The sequence below is a fragment of the Cottoperca gobio genome, chromosome 24 (assembly GCF_900634415.1).
Source record: "Cottoperca gobio chromosome 24, fCotGob3.1, whole genome shotgun sequence".
Lineage (NCBI taxonomy): Eukaryota > Metazoa > Chordata > Actinopteri > Perciformes > Bovichtidae > Cottoperca > Cottoperca gobio.
In genome coordinates, this window is record NC_041378.1 from 10,871,531 (window position 1) to 10,890,726 (window position 19,196).

Below are 19,196 nucleotides of genomic sequence, written 5' to 3' on the forward strand. Positions count from 1 at the left end.
ACAAAAACTTTAAATAACTCAAATAACTTTAGGTATTATAGATGCATTAATGTATTCATCACTTTAGTGTTGCAGCTGGTAAAGGTGGAGCTAATTTGAATTACTTTATATACTACTGGTTATTTTAATATATCATGTGTTTGGTGATTATATTTTGTATTCTGAATCTGCAAAGTTATCAGATAAATATAGTGCAGTAAAAAGTACAATATTTCCCTGTGAGATGTAGTGGAGTGGAAGTATAAAAATAAAAATAGCCAACTCAAATACAAGTAGGCTACAGTAAGCTACTTGAGTCTCTCACAAAATGTGATAGCAGTTGTGAAGTATTCTGTTTATTAAATATTAATAGCCTACTAAAAAATACTAATATTTTTAACATCACAATTCATAATGGATCTGGAAAGTAAACAACAGTTTTGTGGTACACAATCCAATTTTTCAAAGATTTTTTGACATTTGAACGCAAATAGGGTGCCAGAGTGCATAAAAAGCATTAAAAAAAGAAGCTTGTTTCTCAAAAAACAAATCCCCCACAACATAACAAATCCTAATTTAACCCCTAACCATATTAACTAAATATGAGACCATGAATTGCAGTAGAAAATAAGTATTATTTGGGTTAAACTAAAACACCTTATATCTATCAAGGAGTGTTTTTGTGGTTATCAGAAATGGGCTGAACCTCTTCAGTTTGGGTGCTCCTGTTTTATTTACCGTGCTGTCTCTCGCTCTCTGTCTGAGCCGGTGCAGCTAATTGAGATGCAGCTTGAAAGTCAGATAGGGAAATCATCCTCACCAACAGCCCCGTTAACGATGTAGTGACAAATGTCCTCCTAACCTGCGCCCTTGAGGACGTTACAACTCCTGCCAAAATCTACGGACATTGTTGGGAAGGTCAAACTGCGGCTTAGCTTCCCGCCCCGCCGACTCCAGACCAGCCCGCGGTGCTCGCTCGCTTCCCTTCCGCAACTGCAGGGGTGGAACTCGGACTGAGTCAAAGCGAGGGTTCCCTGGTGTTCCTGCCGCTTCTGCTGCTCCATGCTCCGGCTCGGCGTCTGTATGCAGTCAGCCTGCTATGGAGAAATGGATTCCCGCCGTTGAATCGACCCCAATCGAGATATAGGTAAATATATGAGACTCCTATCACAAAAACGAACTTAAAGGCATCCCTTATCCTAACATTTTGTAAAATGATTGTTCATATCACATCAATGTAAATGTAATTGTAAATGTAATTAATATAGTAATATAACCTGCAACAAGGTCACCATAAACTCACTTTAGTCTAGTCCCTTTCTATAGAGTTAAAAATAGAAATGCCATATTCTGCCTGCTAATGCCATGATGCTTCTTCAGACTTAGCCTATATGTGACTTAATATACTATATACTATAATATACTACACAACTCATCTTTGATTTCACAAATGTATTGTTTTTTTTATTGTCATGGAAGAGCATTCATTATTTAGACCAATTATTTTTCTTATGAAATAGTGAAACACACCAACGAGGCAGCATGTCATTCATAAATCCTACTTTGCCTGAAGTACCTTCTGCACAAAAGTACGTTTTTAAGGTAGTAGTGGGCTCACATTGATTATGCTGACAGTTAACCGTTGACACCGTCCCCCCCACTCAAACCACACAAAATGTGCTTGAGGCCACAATGCAAACGTGCAGTGCTAGTAGTGTACATGTGCTAGTAGTGTGCATGTGTAAGAATTCAAATAGTGAAGAGCACTGCAACAGCGTTTCCTCTTTAGTCATCTCAGCAGGATCATGTACTTTGTTTTTGGGTTTGAACACCTAGTGAATTAATAATATGCCCAGTGAAAATAAAAGTTTGGTAAATGATTGCATTTCCACACAAAGCAATAGTCCATGCAGACACCAGACACCACCGGACTCATCAATAAACACAGTGGGTGTAAGTGTGTTGTTTTCTTTGGTAAGGCTGCCCCCTCTTAGTCGATTTAAGAATGTATTTATTTGAGGACAACCGTTTTTTTGTTATCCATTTTTTCAATTTTCCAGAGATCAAAAAATAGCAATGGAGGCAGGAGAGCTGAAATCAAGGCCGGAGACCAGAGTTAGGCCTGTATCAATGACGGAGTTTGTAATTCATAATTTCAGCTACCAAGTCCACTCTGATGGCGCTGCACATGTCTGCAGCTGTGGAGTCTGACTGAATCTATTAACTTAATTGCTTATTTCTAATGAAGTGCTGGACTCTTTGGAAAAGAAAAAGAATTGCAGAGCAGCCCACAGTCGTTTCTGTTACAATACAATCACGGGGACATTCTACAGTTAGTTTTGACTGGTCCTCCTTTGTAAAGTACTGTTTGAGAAGGCTTTTTAATAAAGAAAAGGTGGGCAGCACTGAATTGCAGAGGGAAATATAGTTACAGGGTGGCACTTTATTGGTCCTTTCACAGTGAAGAGGCTTTCACACCTCACAATGTGCAGAAAGCAGATATACAGATTTTGTGCTCAAAATTTCACTTTCGACCCCCAAAATATACCAAGGAGCATGGCATTCTTACATTCTGGCTGACAGGAGTATCAAGTATCAAATCAAGTAGTTAACCAACGTTTTTATAATTAATCGTTAAAGTCATATTTAAAACAAAAACATTCGCTGCAGCTTCTAAAATGGAAGTGTTTGCTGTTTATTCAGTCAGCTATGATTATAAATTGAATATCTTAGGGTATTGTACTGATGATTAAACATGCCAATTTAAGTTAAATTATTAATATTTAAATAATAATTAATTATATAACTGTACTCTCTAATCATACCAGCACTTATTTGGCAAAAGAGTAACATGCAAGGACAACACAGATGCCAAATTTGAGAATGCGCACTGTTAACTTATATATTCCATTTTTGCATTCTGCACACAGTATTAGCTTGTAGACAAATGAAAATCTGACCTGAAACTGTTAATTAAGGGCATAATTCACGTCGCCAGTAAATCTATCAATCTATTATTCATAAATCTGATATAAAAGTCTTTGGCTTTTGCTTTGCTTTGCACAAAATATAAAAAACAGTAGATGTGAAAGCCCACTAAACCTATCTGAGAAATATTTACGTAAGTTTTATTATGTAGGTCATTATAGTAAAGGCATAAGACTTTCTCTCAATCCACTTAGGCATTGTGTGTGTGTGTGTGTGTGTGTGTGAAGAAATCTCTCCTACAGCTACACTCCTGGCGGGGCTCCAAGCCACAAGTGTTTTGGTAGAGTGGCAAGATAAAGTAGTTTTCTGCTCTCATGGGACTCAGAGCCTTTAGATAGGAACAGAAGCATTCTCCCGTGTGTGTATGTCTATGTGTGTGTGTGTGTGTGTGTGTGTGTGTGTGTGTGTGTGTGTGTGTGTGTGTGTGCGATGAGTTGCACTCTGTTTCGTCAAATAATCATTCTGGTTGTTTCATGGCGCTACAGATAGTGTGTGTGAATAACCATCTTCTTTCATGTTTTTATAGGCTGTCTGTTTAATGTTTAATTTTTTTAAATCATGAAATATTGGGGTTGAGGGCAGATTTTTTCATCTCAAAACTGATCGACGCTGATAGTTACATCTGCTCTTTAATTTCCCGTTTTTTCTTTGGTTTTTATTCATTTACACTTTTTGCAAACAAATAAAAAACCTTGCAATGGATGGAGTGAATTGTTGTGTGTGGGTTTTGTTGATTTAGTATACCGGTAGGTATTTTTTTTTTTATTTGTAACATTTTGCCCTTTTTCCCCACCAATTTCATCTTAATTCCTATATCGTCTCATTCTGTCCTCCTCTGTTTATATAGGACACGTCTCAGCGAGGGACACTTTAACTGAGTAGGTTTTAGTGAGCTTGTGCTCTTTGAGCTTTTTGAGTATTATTTGCCCACGCTAGCGGATCCTAAAATCCTAAACACGCTGGTGACTTTTCCTCGAGTGCCATCTTCAGGTTTCAATGCCTCCAAGACTTATGACATCCCCATCACCCTCAGCTGTACTTTGTTTACAGCTAATTAGCATTAATGTTGACATGCTAAACCACGATGGTTAACATGTTAAACAGTAAACTCTGGACAGACCTGGTAAGCCCAAACGGGTAGTGCGGGTGAACTGGGAACGTCTGGAGGAAGACCCTGTCCGGGAGATCTCACACCTCCGGCGGAGCTTTTCAGACATCCCTGTGGAGGTTGGGGCATTGAACCTGAGTGGGCAATGTTCAAAACCTCTATTGCTGAAGCTGCGGTGAGGAGTTGTGGTATCAAGGTCTTAGGTCCCTCAAGGGGCGGTAACCCTCGAACACCGTGGTGGACCCCGGTGGTCAGGGAAGCCGTTCGACTGAAGGAGTCCTTCCGGGTTATGTTATCCGGGAGGACTCTGGAAACAGTTGCAGGGTACTGACGGACTCGAAGGGTGGCAGGCTCTGCCGTGGCAGAGGCAAACAGCTGGTGTGGGAGAAGTTCGGAGAAGCTATGGAGAAGGATTTTCGGTCGGCACCAAGGTGCTTCTGGAAAACCGTCCGGAACCTCAGGAGGGGGAAGCGGGGAACCATCCAAGCTGTGTACAGCAAGGGTGGGACCCTGCTGACTTCGACTGAGAAGGTTATCGGGCGGTGGAAGGAGCACTTTGAGGAACTCCTGAATCCGACTAACTCTATGGTAGAGGTAGAGGCAGAGCTGGAAGCTGATGGGGGACCATCGTCAATTTCCCTGTTGGAAGTCACTGAGGTAGTCAAACAACTCCACAGTGGCAAAGCCGCAGGGGTTGATGAGATCCGTCCAGAAATGCTGAAGGCTTTGGGTGTTGAGGGATTGTCTTGGTTGACACGCCTCGTCAACATTGCGTGGAAGTCTGGGACAGTGCCTAGGGGGTGGTAGACCGGGGTGATGGTTCCCCTATTCAAAAAAGGGGACCAGAGAGTGTGTGCCAACTACAGGGGTATCACACTTCTCAGCCTCCCTGGTAAAGTCTACTCCAAGGTACTGGAAAGGAGGGTTCGGCCGATAGTCGAACCTCTGATTGAAGAGGAACAATGCGGATTCCGTCCTGGTAGTGGAACAACGGACCAACTCTTCACTCTCGCAAGGATCCTGGAGGGGGCCTGGGAGTACGCTACATGTGTTTTGTGGATCTGGAGAAGGCGTATGACCGGGTCCCTCAGGTGATACTGTGGGAGGTGCTGCGGGAGTATGGGGTGAGGGGGTCACTTCTGAGCCATCCAATCCCTGTACGCCCAAAGCGAGAGTTGTGTCCGGATACTCGGCAGTAAGTCGGACTCGTTCCCAGTGAATGTTGGCCTCCGACAGGGCTGCGCTTTATCACCAATCCTGTTTGTAATTTTCATGGACAGGATATCGAGGCGAAGTTGTGGAGGAGAGGGGTTGCAGTTCGGTGGCCTGAGGATCTCATCGCTGCTCTGATCTGCAGATGATGTTGTCCTGATGGTGTCATCGGCCTGTGACCTTCAGCAGTCACTGGATCGGTTCGCAGCCGAGTGTAAAGCGGTTGGGATGAGGATCAGCACCTCAAAATCTGAGGCCATGGCTCTCAGCAGGAAACCGGTGGATTGCCTACTCCGGGTAGGGAATGAGCCCTTACCCCAAGTGAAGGAGTTCAAGTACCTAGGGGTCTTGTTCGTGAATGAGGGGACAATGGAGCGAGAGATTGGCCGAAAAAAAAATATTTTTAATATATTAGGCACTCTTTCCATCCCTGTCAAATTTGAATTTGCTGATAATCCACACATCTTTGGAATGAAGAAGTCTTTGTTTAAACCATATACACTGTGCTGTATATGCTTATTTTTTGTAATGAGAAAGAAGGTTTTAGAAGTCATGTTGTCTAATGACTCAACCCAAAATCTAACCTCCAAGTAGGCAAAATAAGCTATAAAACTGCACACATTACTCACCCTAAGCCTGATAGTGGTAAATAAAGCCCTGGGTGTTCTCTCCAGCAGTAATTACTGCATGCTTAACAACCACCACACAGAAAATAAGATCTGCTTTCAGAATAGGGTAATGGGTGATAATGTGAACATTTCCATCAGCTTTAAAAAGTGTCACAGCTTCCCTCTTTCCCCTCTTCACCTGCCTTTGTTCCAGAGGAGACTGAAAGCTTAGTTAATCACTAAATCCAGCACCCTGGAGGCCAAATTGCATTAATTTTACAGCACAATAGACACATTGTCCCCAATACTTACATCATTGGCAAAGTCATATTCTCCCATTAGCCACACGTTTATTTCTTTGACCTCTGGACATACACTGGTAAAATTACACAACGCCTCTCCTAATTTATTTTTTCTCCTTTAATGCTCTTTCCATCTTTTTATTCAGTTTGCCTGCTATTTTCCGTGTGGATCGGAAAACTGTGAATACATTCGCATTTGACAGCAGGCCTGTGGACCTGTCCAACATTTGCTGTATATTGTTGTTTTTTAGTGTTTTTCCTCTGTTTCTCCAGTGTGATGTATCTCGCCTCCCCCTGGCGGGCTGCGAGGGCATGAGACTGCGAGGCAGGCGGGATTTCAACCCTGACTCTTATCTAGAACTGTCCCCTCCTCCTCCTCGTCCTGTTGCCTGGTTACCTGGCGTCCTAAGCAAGGGGGTACGCCTTCGTCTGCGCTTGGATCGACGTGACAGCGGTGGGCCGGGCTGCTGGCAGCTGGTGGATTTGGAGCCAGAGGCAGTTGTGCGGAGGCTGAGGAGCCGGGCCCCCGACACCTGCGCTCAAAGTAAGAGTTCTAAAGAAGTGCTTCTCAGCGCTTTATTTTGAAGGACTGATTTTACCAGACTTCAGGGTAACTTATGGTATTTTGGACTGCAGTTTAACATCAGCGGTGGAAGAAGTTTTCAATACAACAATGTAAATATAAATGACATAAAAAGTGTATCTTAGCTAAAATTATGTTTAGAATTATTAGTAAATTAAACCTTTTATGGTGTCCGAAAGTCACTATTATATTATTATAAATTATGATACTGGATCAGTATTACTGTGTTGAATTAAATTGGAGTTTTATTTAAAACAATGCATTATATTTGTAAGCGCTCATATTTTATATGCAAGAGGAGTAACAGGTACATAAATACTTTATACTTCCACTACTATAAAGTAGTGAAAAATAGAAATACTTTTAATAGAGTGAGAGTGAGAGAGCCCCCCCCCCCCCCGACCCATAGCTGATGAAAAGAGCAGCACTCTCCACCTTCCCTCTCTTTTTGGAGTGTGCTGTGTGATATGAAGGAGCTCAGTGGAGATAAGGAGCAGCAATTTATGTGTGTGAGCGAGTGCCTTATTTAATACACACAATGTTGTATATTTATTCCCACCTTATCACATGACTCTGGCGCAGGATCCGATTTCACTGTCTGTTACCATGGCGACGCCCTGCCTGAGCTGTAAATAAATTCAGTGGGTTTTGTTACATTGATTAGAGAACACACACACACACACACACACTAATCTATTGTAGACAACCAGGCGAGGGTATATAGTGTCTAGTAAAAATGCAATTATTTTATGCATGCATGTTGTGTGTGTGTGTGTTTGACAGTGTTTAGACAGTTTGTTATATGTGTGTAGGTGTGCAGTTTAGCATGCATTAGCATAATTCACTTCATTGCAGTTTCCCGTCTGCTTAAGTGAAAACAGAAACAAATCTCCATCCCCTGAAGCTGGTGATTAAGTTATGCTAATCATCGCTGATCATCGCTGCATTACTGTGGTCATAACAGTGTGCTCCATCAGCTTCCCTCTAACATTCAGCTTCCAAAAAGGAGACAATATCCCTTAGTCTGAAAATGACATTGGGGCGTAGTGGTTCACCGATCTCTTAATTGCTTAATTAGCCGTAAACAAATGGGGCTGCGGTCCCAAATGTATTGTGTTAGGGTTCAGTGGTGCAAATCTTTCCCCTCGCCTGCAAAATAAATGGTGTTACTGCCTCATATTGTTAGCCAGTGTTAATGGGCTTCCCCCCTCCCTCCCTCCCTCCCTCCATATCCAATTCTTTTTAAGTAAAAGCTGATTATCTGTTCTCTCTCAGTCTGTCTCTGTCTGTAATGTGATGCGCTGTAATGGGACAGGACTGATTGAGGAGGGACATCAGGATTAATCTCACTCTGTAATTACTTTTATGATTTATGGGTCCCTTCCTTCACACACATACACACGCACACACACACACACACACGGGCCCCCCTATCATCCTGGTGTGTCAGAACGCAGTACCTTATTGTTTTGACCTTGTTGTTTATTTCCTCCTTTTTTATTATCATGTATTGGCTTCAAGTAATGAAATACTGCAATTTGTCTGGCTTGTCACATTCGGTGTTTAAACAGCTTGTGAGCCGCCTCCTGACAAATCTCTTTACGCGCCGTCAGCGGCTCTGCGTGCGAGCGAGGGCACGCCGGCGTTTGATCCTCCCTGTGAAAGGTTAACCTGGTTTTGATTGAGCGTTAAAACCCACCAGTGTGGCTTTTTTGACCGCGAACGGGAATCGTGAGCGTAACTAATCGATATGCGGCGGTGAAGAGTTGTACTCTACACGTGTACACTTTAAGAGCAAATAAGTCCTCTGGAGCCGGCTTTTCTCTTTCAATACCAGCACCTCAACCTTGCCTTTGGCTGGTCTTTTTTTCTTTCCATGTGTACGTTCTTTATTATAGATAAAAACAAATGCGGCATACATAACATAAAGGCAGAGGAAGTCTATAAATAAAAGGAAGGCTGTGAGCTTTGACAGAAGTATGATTTTTTTCATCCCAAACAAAAGCAGCAGAGGAATCCTGAAGGGCTTCTGCTGGAGCCTTTTGATGTTTACAGAGAAATTGATCTCTTCACCTGAAAGCCAGACTGTGTAAGAAATGTTCAAGTATTTCAGAGTGATTAAAAGATTTCACATATTAGGATTTTGGTCCAATTTTTGGACATGCTTCCTGTGCAGGAATTAGAATTTCTTTAGAAATGATATGAGGACAGATTACAGTTTTGTAACCCGAACGCTTGTAGCACAAAACACTGCACAGCGTGAATCCCTTGTCACCCCGCTCTGAGCTTTTTTGAAGACAAGAAAAGAAAAAACCCTGCGCTGCGGCATCTGTAATTACATTACAGTCACACACGCACATACTCACACACACACAGACGTTTTGAGCTCAGCACGTCTGCCGGCTGCCGCGGGATGTTAGAGGCGTGTTTGCTATGGGACTGAAGGGGGACACAGAGGAAAGGGGGTTTAGGGTAGAAGGGAAGGGGAGGAGGGGGTTGTTTCGCCAGGAAGGTGGTTGGAGATTGAGAGATTGAGTAGAGAGAGAGAGAGAGAGAGAGAGAGAGAGAGAGAGAGAGAGAGAGAGAGAGAGCGAGGAGAGGCGAAGAGCTCTCTTCTCTCGATAGATAGCGAGAGCGAGCTCTCCGAGGATCGAGAGAGATCGCGCCTCTCTCGAGCTCTCTCCTCCGCTGCTCTCTCGGCTCGTAGTCTATCATCTGTTCCCGCGCTATCTCCTCATATGTCTCCGGCGTCTTGACAGTGTGTAGCAGCAGAGAACAGTCGAGGCAGGCTGTCCGAGATCCATCAGGGGGATTATTCAGAAACCTGCTGCTGGAGCGGAGCATCACACAGACGGCAATTACCAGACGGCTGTGTGCATGGTAGGGAATGCTCACAATGATCATTTTGTGCTCATTTTTAAGGTTTGGTTTGATGTGATTTGGTCTGACGGGCATCACGCATATTCAGTCTGTCTCTGTACTTCCTCTTTTTTTGCAATGACAAATAGACTTTATCAACACAAGAAGAGGATTTTGCAGAGAGACAGTCTCTGCCGGTCAATCCAGTTCTGTATAGAATGATTTAGCGATCAGAAATAAAAGAATAATAGCTAATTAGTAGAACACCAGCCTCTGTAAAGAGCGCAATCTGCACAGAGCGACTTAGCTTCACATTCACACTTCACAAAGGCCATTTCAGGTTAGCCATTGTGTTGCATGAATGAATTGATTGAGAGAGGGATGTTTTGTGAAAGTCATGGCCATGTGAATGAATGGTACCAGGACAAACACTTGAAACCACTGCTGTGTGGGTGTGTGGTGTGTGTGTGTGTGGGTGTGCACTTGATTGATTGTTTGATCATGTGGGTGTTGTGGGTATGGGCTTTGCTTTCACTTCCTCTGTGTGTGTGTGTGTGTGTGTGTGTCTGTGTGTGTGTGTGTGCGTACGTGCAGCTTTGTCTCTCTGTGCAGTAATGATATTTATTGCAATCTTCAGTTAGAGAGGGGGAGGGGTGTGATGGAGTACAAAGCTTTATGTGGCTTTGTTTTTCTACTATTTCCTAGTGTGTGTGTGTGTGTGTGTGTGTGTGTGTGTGTGTGTGTGTGTGTGTGTGTGTGTGTGTGTGTGTGTGTGTGTGTGTGTGTGTGTGTGTGTGTGTGTGTGTGTGTGTGTGTGTGTGTGTGTGTGTAGGGGGTAGTCTCACATGTACATCAAAGTTTCCGCTCCAGTTTGGCGCTGAGGCAGTGGTGCGTGCAGTTTAAAGCTGCCACTTCCTGTTACCTTGAAATTGTATTTAACAATCTCTCGGTCTCTCTCAGGTCTGATGAGTACCTTGTCTGCCAGCTCAGAGATGCAGACTCCCGCTCTCGGCCCCCAGTTTATAGCGGGGCCCCAGGGTAAGGTACCTGGCAGGAAGAGAGGACGGCCTCCTATCCGTAAACTTGAGTTCCAGAGTCACTACGTTGAGACTCTGTCGCCTCTCAAAGTCCCGAAGAAGAGGGGCAGGAAACCTGGTTATAAGGTCAGACAGTCATCATTTTATTTACTTCAGTATTATGTTAAAGCTTCCCTGTTAAGTTTTCATGTAAACAAATGTTCACACTCAGATTTGTTGTGTTTCCTTGTGGCAGAACAAATGTGTTGAAAACATTTCCTTCCTCGTACCAGTATTTCTTTAGATTCTTTATTGCCATTTAGCTTTTATTGATTATCCTACAGTGTAGATATAACAGTGTAGATATGGGGAGGCAGAGGGTAGGACATGCAACACAGGTCCTAAGCAGAAATTGAACCGGGGACATTGGGATGTTGGAATGCGTCCTAACCAATAGGCCACTGTACGTATTAGAAATATTGATATTAATAAAATTATTTGAATTGGTACTGGTAATGGAAACATCATTATAATGGTAATGCCATTGCTATCATTAGTGGAATGGTGCTAATATAATACTTAAACACTTAAAGTAAAGTATAACACTAACAAAGGGCAATGCGGCGCCACCCATTGGCCAAACTTTGGAAGACTTTTCATCGATTCAACAATTTAGTTTTCTGTGTGTAATGAGAATTAAATATGGAAACCTCATTGATTTGTTTGCGTATATGTGTGTGTGCCTGTGTATGTGTGTAGCTGAAGCCCAGGATGGTGATGTCTCCACTAGCTAACTCTCCTCCCAGCAGCACACCAGAACCTGAGATGGGCTCCATCCCACAGGATGCTGCTATTGTCCCTCACTCTGCCACACCACAGGTCCTAACAGGTAACACACATCTGAACCTTTATATGTTTCCAGTAACATGCTGATATATGATAGCCGTTTAGCATGTTTTACACTTTTTATTCTTGTACCCTATCTTTTTCATCCATCTGCTACCCTCATCTGACTGTGACTTAAATTCAGTACTAAAACACACACCTGTCAGTGGTGGTGTCTTCTCTAAGACACACAGATGACTCGTTCTCTGTATGGAGATATGCTTTTAGATGTGCATGTGTGCATGTTAAATCAAAAGCAGCACAACTGTCTATGGGTTTACTGTGTATGTTTTCATAGTTTAAAATAAGAAATACAAGCCTTTTTAAGCATAGCCCAAACAAGTTGATTCTTATTCCCTTTCAGTCTTCTCTACTAGCTTTCCTTTGCTGCTTAGGCTCTGGAGGAATTTTTAATTCTTCCACAAAGGAAAATATATTTTACCTAGCCATCCTTTCTGTCTCGCTTTCATTTTTTTCTCTCCTTTTTTCCCCTCTTGGTTCTGTCCTGCTCTGAATAAGCAAATATTTAAAGACTGCCTTTTGTGTATTTGAGGTGGGAATAGGAATCTCATGTGTCAAGGACCATGCGGTTTGCTCTTTGTTCTTGCAAAGCGTGAAAAGTATTTGATGTCAGACTGTAGACATACAGAAGCGAAGCGGACACACGCACATGTGCACGCACGCACACACACACACACACACACACACACACACACACACACACACACACACACACACACACACACACACACACTACAAACCAGTTTGCTCCCTGTGGTGCCACCCAAACAGATATGTAAATCATTTCTCTGGTGAAATGGAGATGCAATTCAAAAATAGTTCCTGTATTTTAGGGATATTTGTTGGGAATAAGCCGTTTACAATCTCTTTCAAATACTGATCATTTTATCATATCATCTTTTTTATAATATTCATTTATAAAATAAATATTTTTTTATCATCTTTTATAATATTTACACGGTTATTTAAGAGATTGTTTTGATATTTGAAATGTTTGATTAAATTGTGTGTGTGTGTGTGTGTGTGTGTGTGTGTGTGTGTGTGTGTGTGTGTGTGTGTGTGTGTGTGTGTGTGTCAATAAATAAGCCTCCAACCTGACATGAGCAGATCTTATCACATAATTGATTTTTTTATAATACAATAAAATACATTTGACCTTTGTGTGAGCCCAAAGTAGAGGCAATTCAGAAACATCTCAGCGGAGTATTTCCATCTTATAAATCTGTCATCAGGAGGATCCATAACAGCCCAGCCCTGGCATTACCAGCAGGCATCTACATTATTGACAAGCTGGAAAATGGTTGGCTCAAAAGAGGAATTACTGACAACCTTTTCAGCCGTTTAACATTTGTACAGATACAGCCTGAAGGGGCTTTACCACAGCTTACCTGTGTATTCATTTAACTCAGTAAATGAAAAACGAACCGCTGTTTAATCTAGTACATACGCCTGCATATGTTATATTGGTCTGAAAGCAAAGTAAAATCCTTGAAATTGATATATTTCACTATAAAAATGTATCCTTGCTGACAGACTGATATTGCCACACTAAAAAGACTACATTTCCCAGATGGGCTTGGTTTTAATGATGCCACTTCCTGTCGTTCCTCTTCCAGCAGAGACATCGATGCCTGATGACTTCTTATGTGACCCACCAGTGGACTCCAAGCGTTACGCTGTAGATCCCAGCGACTCTGCCTTCAATGTCATGACATCACAGTACCCACCAAAGCGCTCCTATGGTTACCGTGGCAGCAGTTGCTCTACCCCAATGGGCTTGTGCAGACAAGCATCGAGCCCAGGAAGCTTCCAGGACGTAAACAGGAATGGTGAGGCTGTGTTTTGCATTTTGCTCATATTCTGCTTTTGTTCACATCTTTTAAACAGCAAAACAGGTCCTGTACAACCCATGGTCCACCTGCACAGGTGTTTGCACTTAATTGCCTGATTAGACCTTTTATAACAGTGGATAACTGTAATGAATGTGCTTGATTGGCATCTATCTATCTATCTATCTATCTATCTATCTATCTATCTATCTATCTATCTATCTATCTATCTATCTATCTATCTATCTATCTATCTGTCTGTCTGTCTGTCTTTATATATATATTTTTTTTAACGACATACTAGTCTATTAATTTAAGACTTTTTGGGGATGTTTTCTATGTTATACTATTACTATTTATAGCATGTTATACTGCGGTATTGTTTATGAAATCATTTATGGAACACTATGCTATGACAATTGTATGACATTCTTTGTGACTTTCTATAATAATAATAATAATAATAATAATAATAATAATAATAATAATAATTTGTATAGCACCTTTCATACAAGAAGATAATAAGAGCATTTACAGTACAATAATCACAGTGTAGATGTAAATGAGTCTGAAGTACCATTATAGAAATAGCCAAATTAAAATAGTATAAAATAGCAGATAAAATTGCAGAATTAAAATAATATAATATAGCAGAATTAAAATGAATACAAATAGCTGAATTAAAATAGCAGATAAAATAGCAGCCTTTATATATTCTTTGACATTTTCATAATCCCTTTGTCTGTACTTTCATCTATATTTGTTTTTGCAAATAATCCACATACTTTCTTCCTATCCCTGTTCTCTGCTTCCTTCTCCCATAACATAAACTGTCTTTATGTTCTTCCATTGTTTTCAACGCTTCAGATTTAATCTTTCTCTTTGACATTACTTTTTCCTCTTGCTCTCTCAACCTTACTTTTAACTTTCTTACTTCCTCAACACTAAATGATCCTCCTTCAGGAAAACCAAGCTTAAAAATGTATGAACACATTTAAATTAGTTTAAAGTGGCTAAGATAGAAATATATAAAATATCACCATTAAAAGGCTAAAGTAAAGAGATATAAAATATCACTATTAAAAGGCTAAAGTAAAGAGATATAAAATATCACTATTAAAAGGCTAAAGTAAAGAGATATAAAATATCACTATTAAAAGGCTAAAGTAAAGAGATATAAAATATCACTATTAAAAGGCTAAAGTAAAGAGATATGTTTTTAGTTACTTTTGAAGATAACTGAGCGAGCTTGCCTCCCTAATGTCTGCAGGTAAAGTGTTCCATAGCTTTGGTGCATAATTGATAAAGGCTGCATCCCCGATTTTTCTTTTGGATGTTTCTGGGAACATTTAATAAACCAGTAGTGGATGATCGTAATGTTCTTGGGGGCACATAGTTTATTAGAGAGTTGACAGTGTAACTTGGTGCGGTTCCGTTTAGGGCTTTGTATACAAGAAGGAGGACCTTATATACCAGGGGTGGGGAACCTTTTTCCTATCAAGGGCCATTTTTTTTTTTTTACAACATCCTTCGAGGGCCATACTAATTATTGAACATTTCTTTTAAGACCCAGCCCATTCATTTCACTTTTCTTTTATGCTAAATGCAAAAAAGCAACTTATTTATCCATGTATCTTTCCGTTTTATCAGAAATCCTTTTAGTCCCACAACGGGGAAATGTATCTTGTCACAGCAAAAGAACATATGAAGTAAAAAGGCAGTAAACAATAATTACATAGAATAAAAAATAATATAAGTACCAAGTTGATATAAAATAAAGTGAGTATTGCACAGCAGTGGTGGAACAGTCTGTTCTTGGTGTGGTGGTCTACCTCTCTATCTTTCCATGTCTGTATATTCCGCTCTGCAGAGAACTGCTTGTTGGGCCAAACTCCGCCGAAGAGCGTTAACTTTATCCAAACGCTCTCGTCCTTTCAGCTCGTGCAGTTCGGCATGTTTCGTGCAGTAATGACGCTCAAGATTATTTTTAATCACCGCAAGTACGTCCGCACAAACTAGACACACTGGCCTTTTACTTCCACAAAGCAATAATCATTCGTCCATTTCTCCTGGAAAGTGCGACATTCTGCATCCACCTTTCTCTGTTTTACACTCGCCATGCTGCGTTCACTGATGTCAATGACCGTCTCGTTTAATATTTAAGTTTTTTGACATAACGTGACCACATGATCATGTTCCGCTCATGTTGTGTTCAAGGACCCTGACCTTGGCCAGGAAAAACAGTCAGTCGCCCGTTTAAAATATTGCCGTCTAGTTTTTTTTGCTAGTGGATTTTCTTCGCGTGCGTTTTAAAATGACCTCGAGGGCCGGATCAAATGGTCTCACCGGAGCCGAAGGTTCCCCACTCCTGTTCTATACTATGACTTTTTTTTTTACAAGTCAACTCTTCAATGAGTTTTAGAGATGCTGGTAGGCGCAGATTCAGGTTAGCAGTTTCCTGTTTCCTGTTTTTATGCTAAATTAAGCTAACTGTCTCCTGGCTGTAGCTTCATGTTTAAATGACGAGAGTAACTTAACCATAAGAGTATTGACATTCTCATCTAACTCTCAGCAAGAAAGTGAACAATTACTTCCCAAATTGTCGAACTGTTCCTTTATGTTCACAATTAATGCTGTTGAGCTAATGTCTTGTCCGGTAACATAAAGGTCAGTGTTTTGTTTGTTTGTATGTTGAGTATTTGAGCATCATTCCTCCATCTGTTCCCTTGTGCTACCTAGCTTACAGTCCAGACTCTGGAGACTGCAAGCGTCCTGCTGGTAAGGACCCGTCCGGCTGGGGTGTGGAGGAGGTCGTTTGGTTCATCAAAGATGCCGACCCCCAAGCCCTGGGACCCCACGCTGACGCATTCAGGAAGCATGTAAGTCCAGATTAAATATATTGGCTATTCTTATCCTAGCTACGCTCTGAAACACGATTCTGTGATTTGTTTCAGGAGATAGACGGAGACGCTCTGCTCTTGCTGAAAAGTGAGATGATGATGAAGTATCTGGGACTGAAGCTGGGACCTGCGCTCAAGCTCTGCTACCACATCGACAGGCTTAAACAGAATCGGTTGTGATTTGCTGCAGAGGAGCCAAACCCCTAAACACTTCTCACTAAAACTGTATCGCTGCTGATTCTCTTAAACATTTTCAGCCATCAGCAATACATCATTAACTCTTTTGGATCCTTTTTTTATACACATTGGACATGTTGACTTTACATATTAAGACTATTTGCAGCAATTTTTTTATTTCCATCATTGTTTATCGGGTATATGAATGGATTGTAAATAGCGTAGCTCCACAAAGATGGCAGCTACTGTATATTGAACATTGACTTGTCCACTCTTCAGTCTACATCTGACTCAATATCATGAATTTGTGCAGATCTTAATCATGGACACAACACCTCTGAAGACCTACAAAGACAGGGAGCTTAACAAACTTGTATGGCGCTTTACCTCGATATATTTAAACTTAAAGAAGTCTTTGGGTTAAGGCACAATGCTGCTACAGTTTTAAAATAATAGTTTTGTTAGTTAGTTTTGTTGTAAACTGATGATAATGTTGACACAGGTATCACTCCTAGACACAAACTGTAACCAATTTCTCAAACTCTTCAGCAAGTATTGAAATCTTTTGAACCTTTTTGAAATATTAAAAAGTTATGCATCTCACACTGAAGTGAAACAAAGGGTAACATGTTTACCATAGACCACAGCACAAGAGAGAAGCGATAAGGCGTTGCACCAATCAGAGGTGCATATAAGATGCAGCGCTCGAAGTAACAGGAAGGAAAGGAGACACTGGGGTTATTCACCATCTTCTCATGAATTGTACATCATGTTTCACTCAAGTGCTGTGAGAGAAAGCAACTTGTAGCAAACTCAAACAGTACAACTTGGTGCTCACTTATACCGTTACTGCCACTACAACTACCACATCACTCAACAACATAATCACTCTCCTCCTACACTTCATTACTATCTCTGTGTGACTTCCAGTGATAAGATTCTTCTCATGCAATACCTCTTCAGTCATTTTGAATATAAATGTCTCTGAGTCATGTTTTGTTCTGTCAAATATTTAAGCAGTATTTGATCTCCAAAAAGGAAGAAAGTGACAAACTATTAAGTAAAATATCTTGACATATTAACATTTGTGTCAGCCACCAAACTTTTTACACTGAGTTTGAAACCAGTATACACTGTAATGATCAGTCACAAGCTGTATATGACAAACTTAGACAACTTGTGGTTAAACACAATGCTTTCTATTACTGTACAGTACTTATTACTCATTTTAATCGTTTGTATTCTATGTGTTTTGCTTAAATTTGTTAGTCAGTGTGCCACACAACATGTGTGTCAGTAAATATAATTATGTATTGTATGACTGTCTTGAGCCTGAGGGAGCTATGGGCTGCATTAAACTTTCACATTTCATTTTCCTATTGACCTTTTCCAATCAGATAACTTCATTTCAGTGGATTTGCATTAAATGAGGCAATTGTGTTGCACACAGGCTGTTTACCCAAATTAGAAATTTCCAAATATTTTCAACAAATATTTATCTCACCTGTGACCCATATTTAATCAATTTGATTCCTAATGACCTTTCTTTTTTTCTTTTTAATATGATGTTTTTTAATGCATACTTTTTCTAGATAAAATAAACCTTGTTCAATGAATCTCTGACCTACTACTATTATTATTATTATTATTATTATTATTATCATCATTGTTATTATTATTATCATTGTTATTATTATTGTTATCATTATTATTATTATTATTGTTATCATTATTATTATTGTTGTTATTATTATTATTATTATTATCATTGTTATTGTTATTATTATTGTTGTTATTATTATTATTATTATTATTATTATTATTATTATTATTATTATTATTATTAGTAATATAAGTTTTGTTTTATGTAGTCAATGTTTAAATTCGACAAGAAACAACTCGAGAGGGCTTCCGGACCTTTATTTTGAAGTGTGCGAGACTAACGTCACCGGCGTCGTATCGCGTGAGTAGAAGCGATTCACTTCCTGTATGAGACTTACGATGATTTTCATGAGGCTTACACAAATGTGTGCATCTGTCAGACAGAGGTGAACATGGCTGAAATCTCAGAAAGGACACTACAAGTCGCCGTCGTCGTCTCCTTCGCTGCCGGCTTCGTGGCGGGGTGGCAGGCCAACAGAATGAGGAGGAAGTTTCTGGACTGGAAGAAGAAACGGCTGCAGGCTAAACTGTCAGAAACTCAGAAGAAACTGGATTTGGCTTGAATGGTAAAGTGAAATAGGTCTTGCTACATTGGGTAAAAGTGTCATTTAGGTCTGTGACTAGCTACTGGACAAGTATGCCTCTGAATTGTCAACATATATTGTCCAGAATGAATATTTCTACCATGTTTAACTGCTTCTTACCCGCATATGGAGGCCCACTTATTGCCTTATCTGTCAAGTACTATAATTATTTCCACCGTGAACAGTGTCTAATCATTGCATTCTTCTTTATTTGCCAGGTTTGGGCAGTCCCTCCATGATTCCTGGTCTTCCCTGTGAAGCTGCTGGATCCTGGATGTGCTACACGTCTGTCACAGTGGAGAAAAGACCTCAAGATGATTTGACCTGTTTTCTGCTCTGCTAACATTTTCCTACCACAACTTTTTTAAAGACTGGACTTGATATATATATATACAATACAATGATTACCTACACACAGCAGCTTCTCTTCTGCCCTAAGACACTAACGTGGAAGAAGTTGGGGATCTGGCTTCAGTGGTTTTC

The 19,196-nt window shown here is 40.6% G+C and overlaps 1 protein-coding gene across 2 annotated transcripts; it reads left to right on the top strand.

Annotated features, from left to right (window-relative positions):
* The first annotated feature begins 750 nt into the window (after positions 1-750).
* On the top strand, positions 751-18,083 carry scml4 (Scm polycomb group protein like 4). Of its 2 annotated transcripts, XM_029426034.1 has the most exons (7): positions 751-1,126; positions 6,471-6,741; positions 10,600-10,802; positions 11,415-11,544; positions 13,178-13,390; positions 16,130-16,269; positions 16,345-18,083. In XM_029426034.1, exons 2-7 carry the CDS (start codon positions 6,510-6,512, stop codon positions 16,468-16,470), a joined length of 1,044 nt encoding a protein of 347 aa, XP_029281894.1. In that variant the 5' UTR covers positions 751-1,126; positions 6,471-6,509; the 3' UTR covers positions 16,471-18,083. The 2 variants fall into 2 exon arrangements, with proteins under 2 accessions (XP_029281894.1, XP_029281895.1); XM_029426035.1 differs by lacking the exons at positions 751-1,126; positions 6,471-6,741 and adding an exon at positions 9,525-9,660.
* Positions 18,084-19,196: the final 1,113 nt, after the last annotated feature.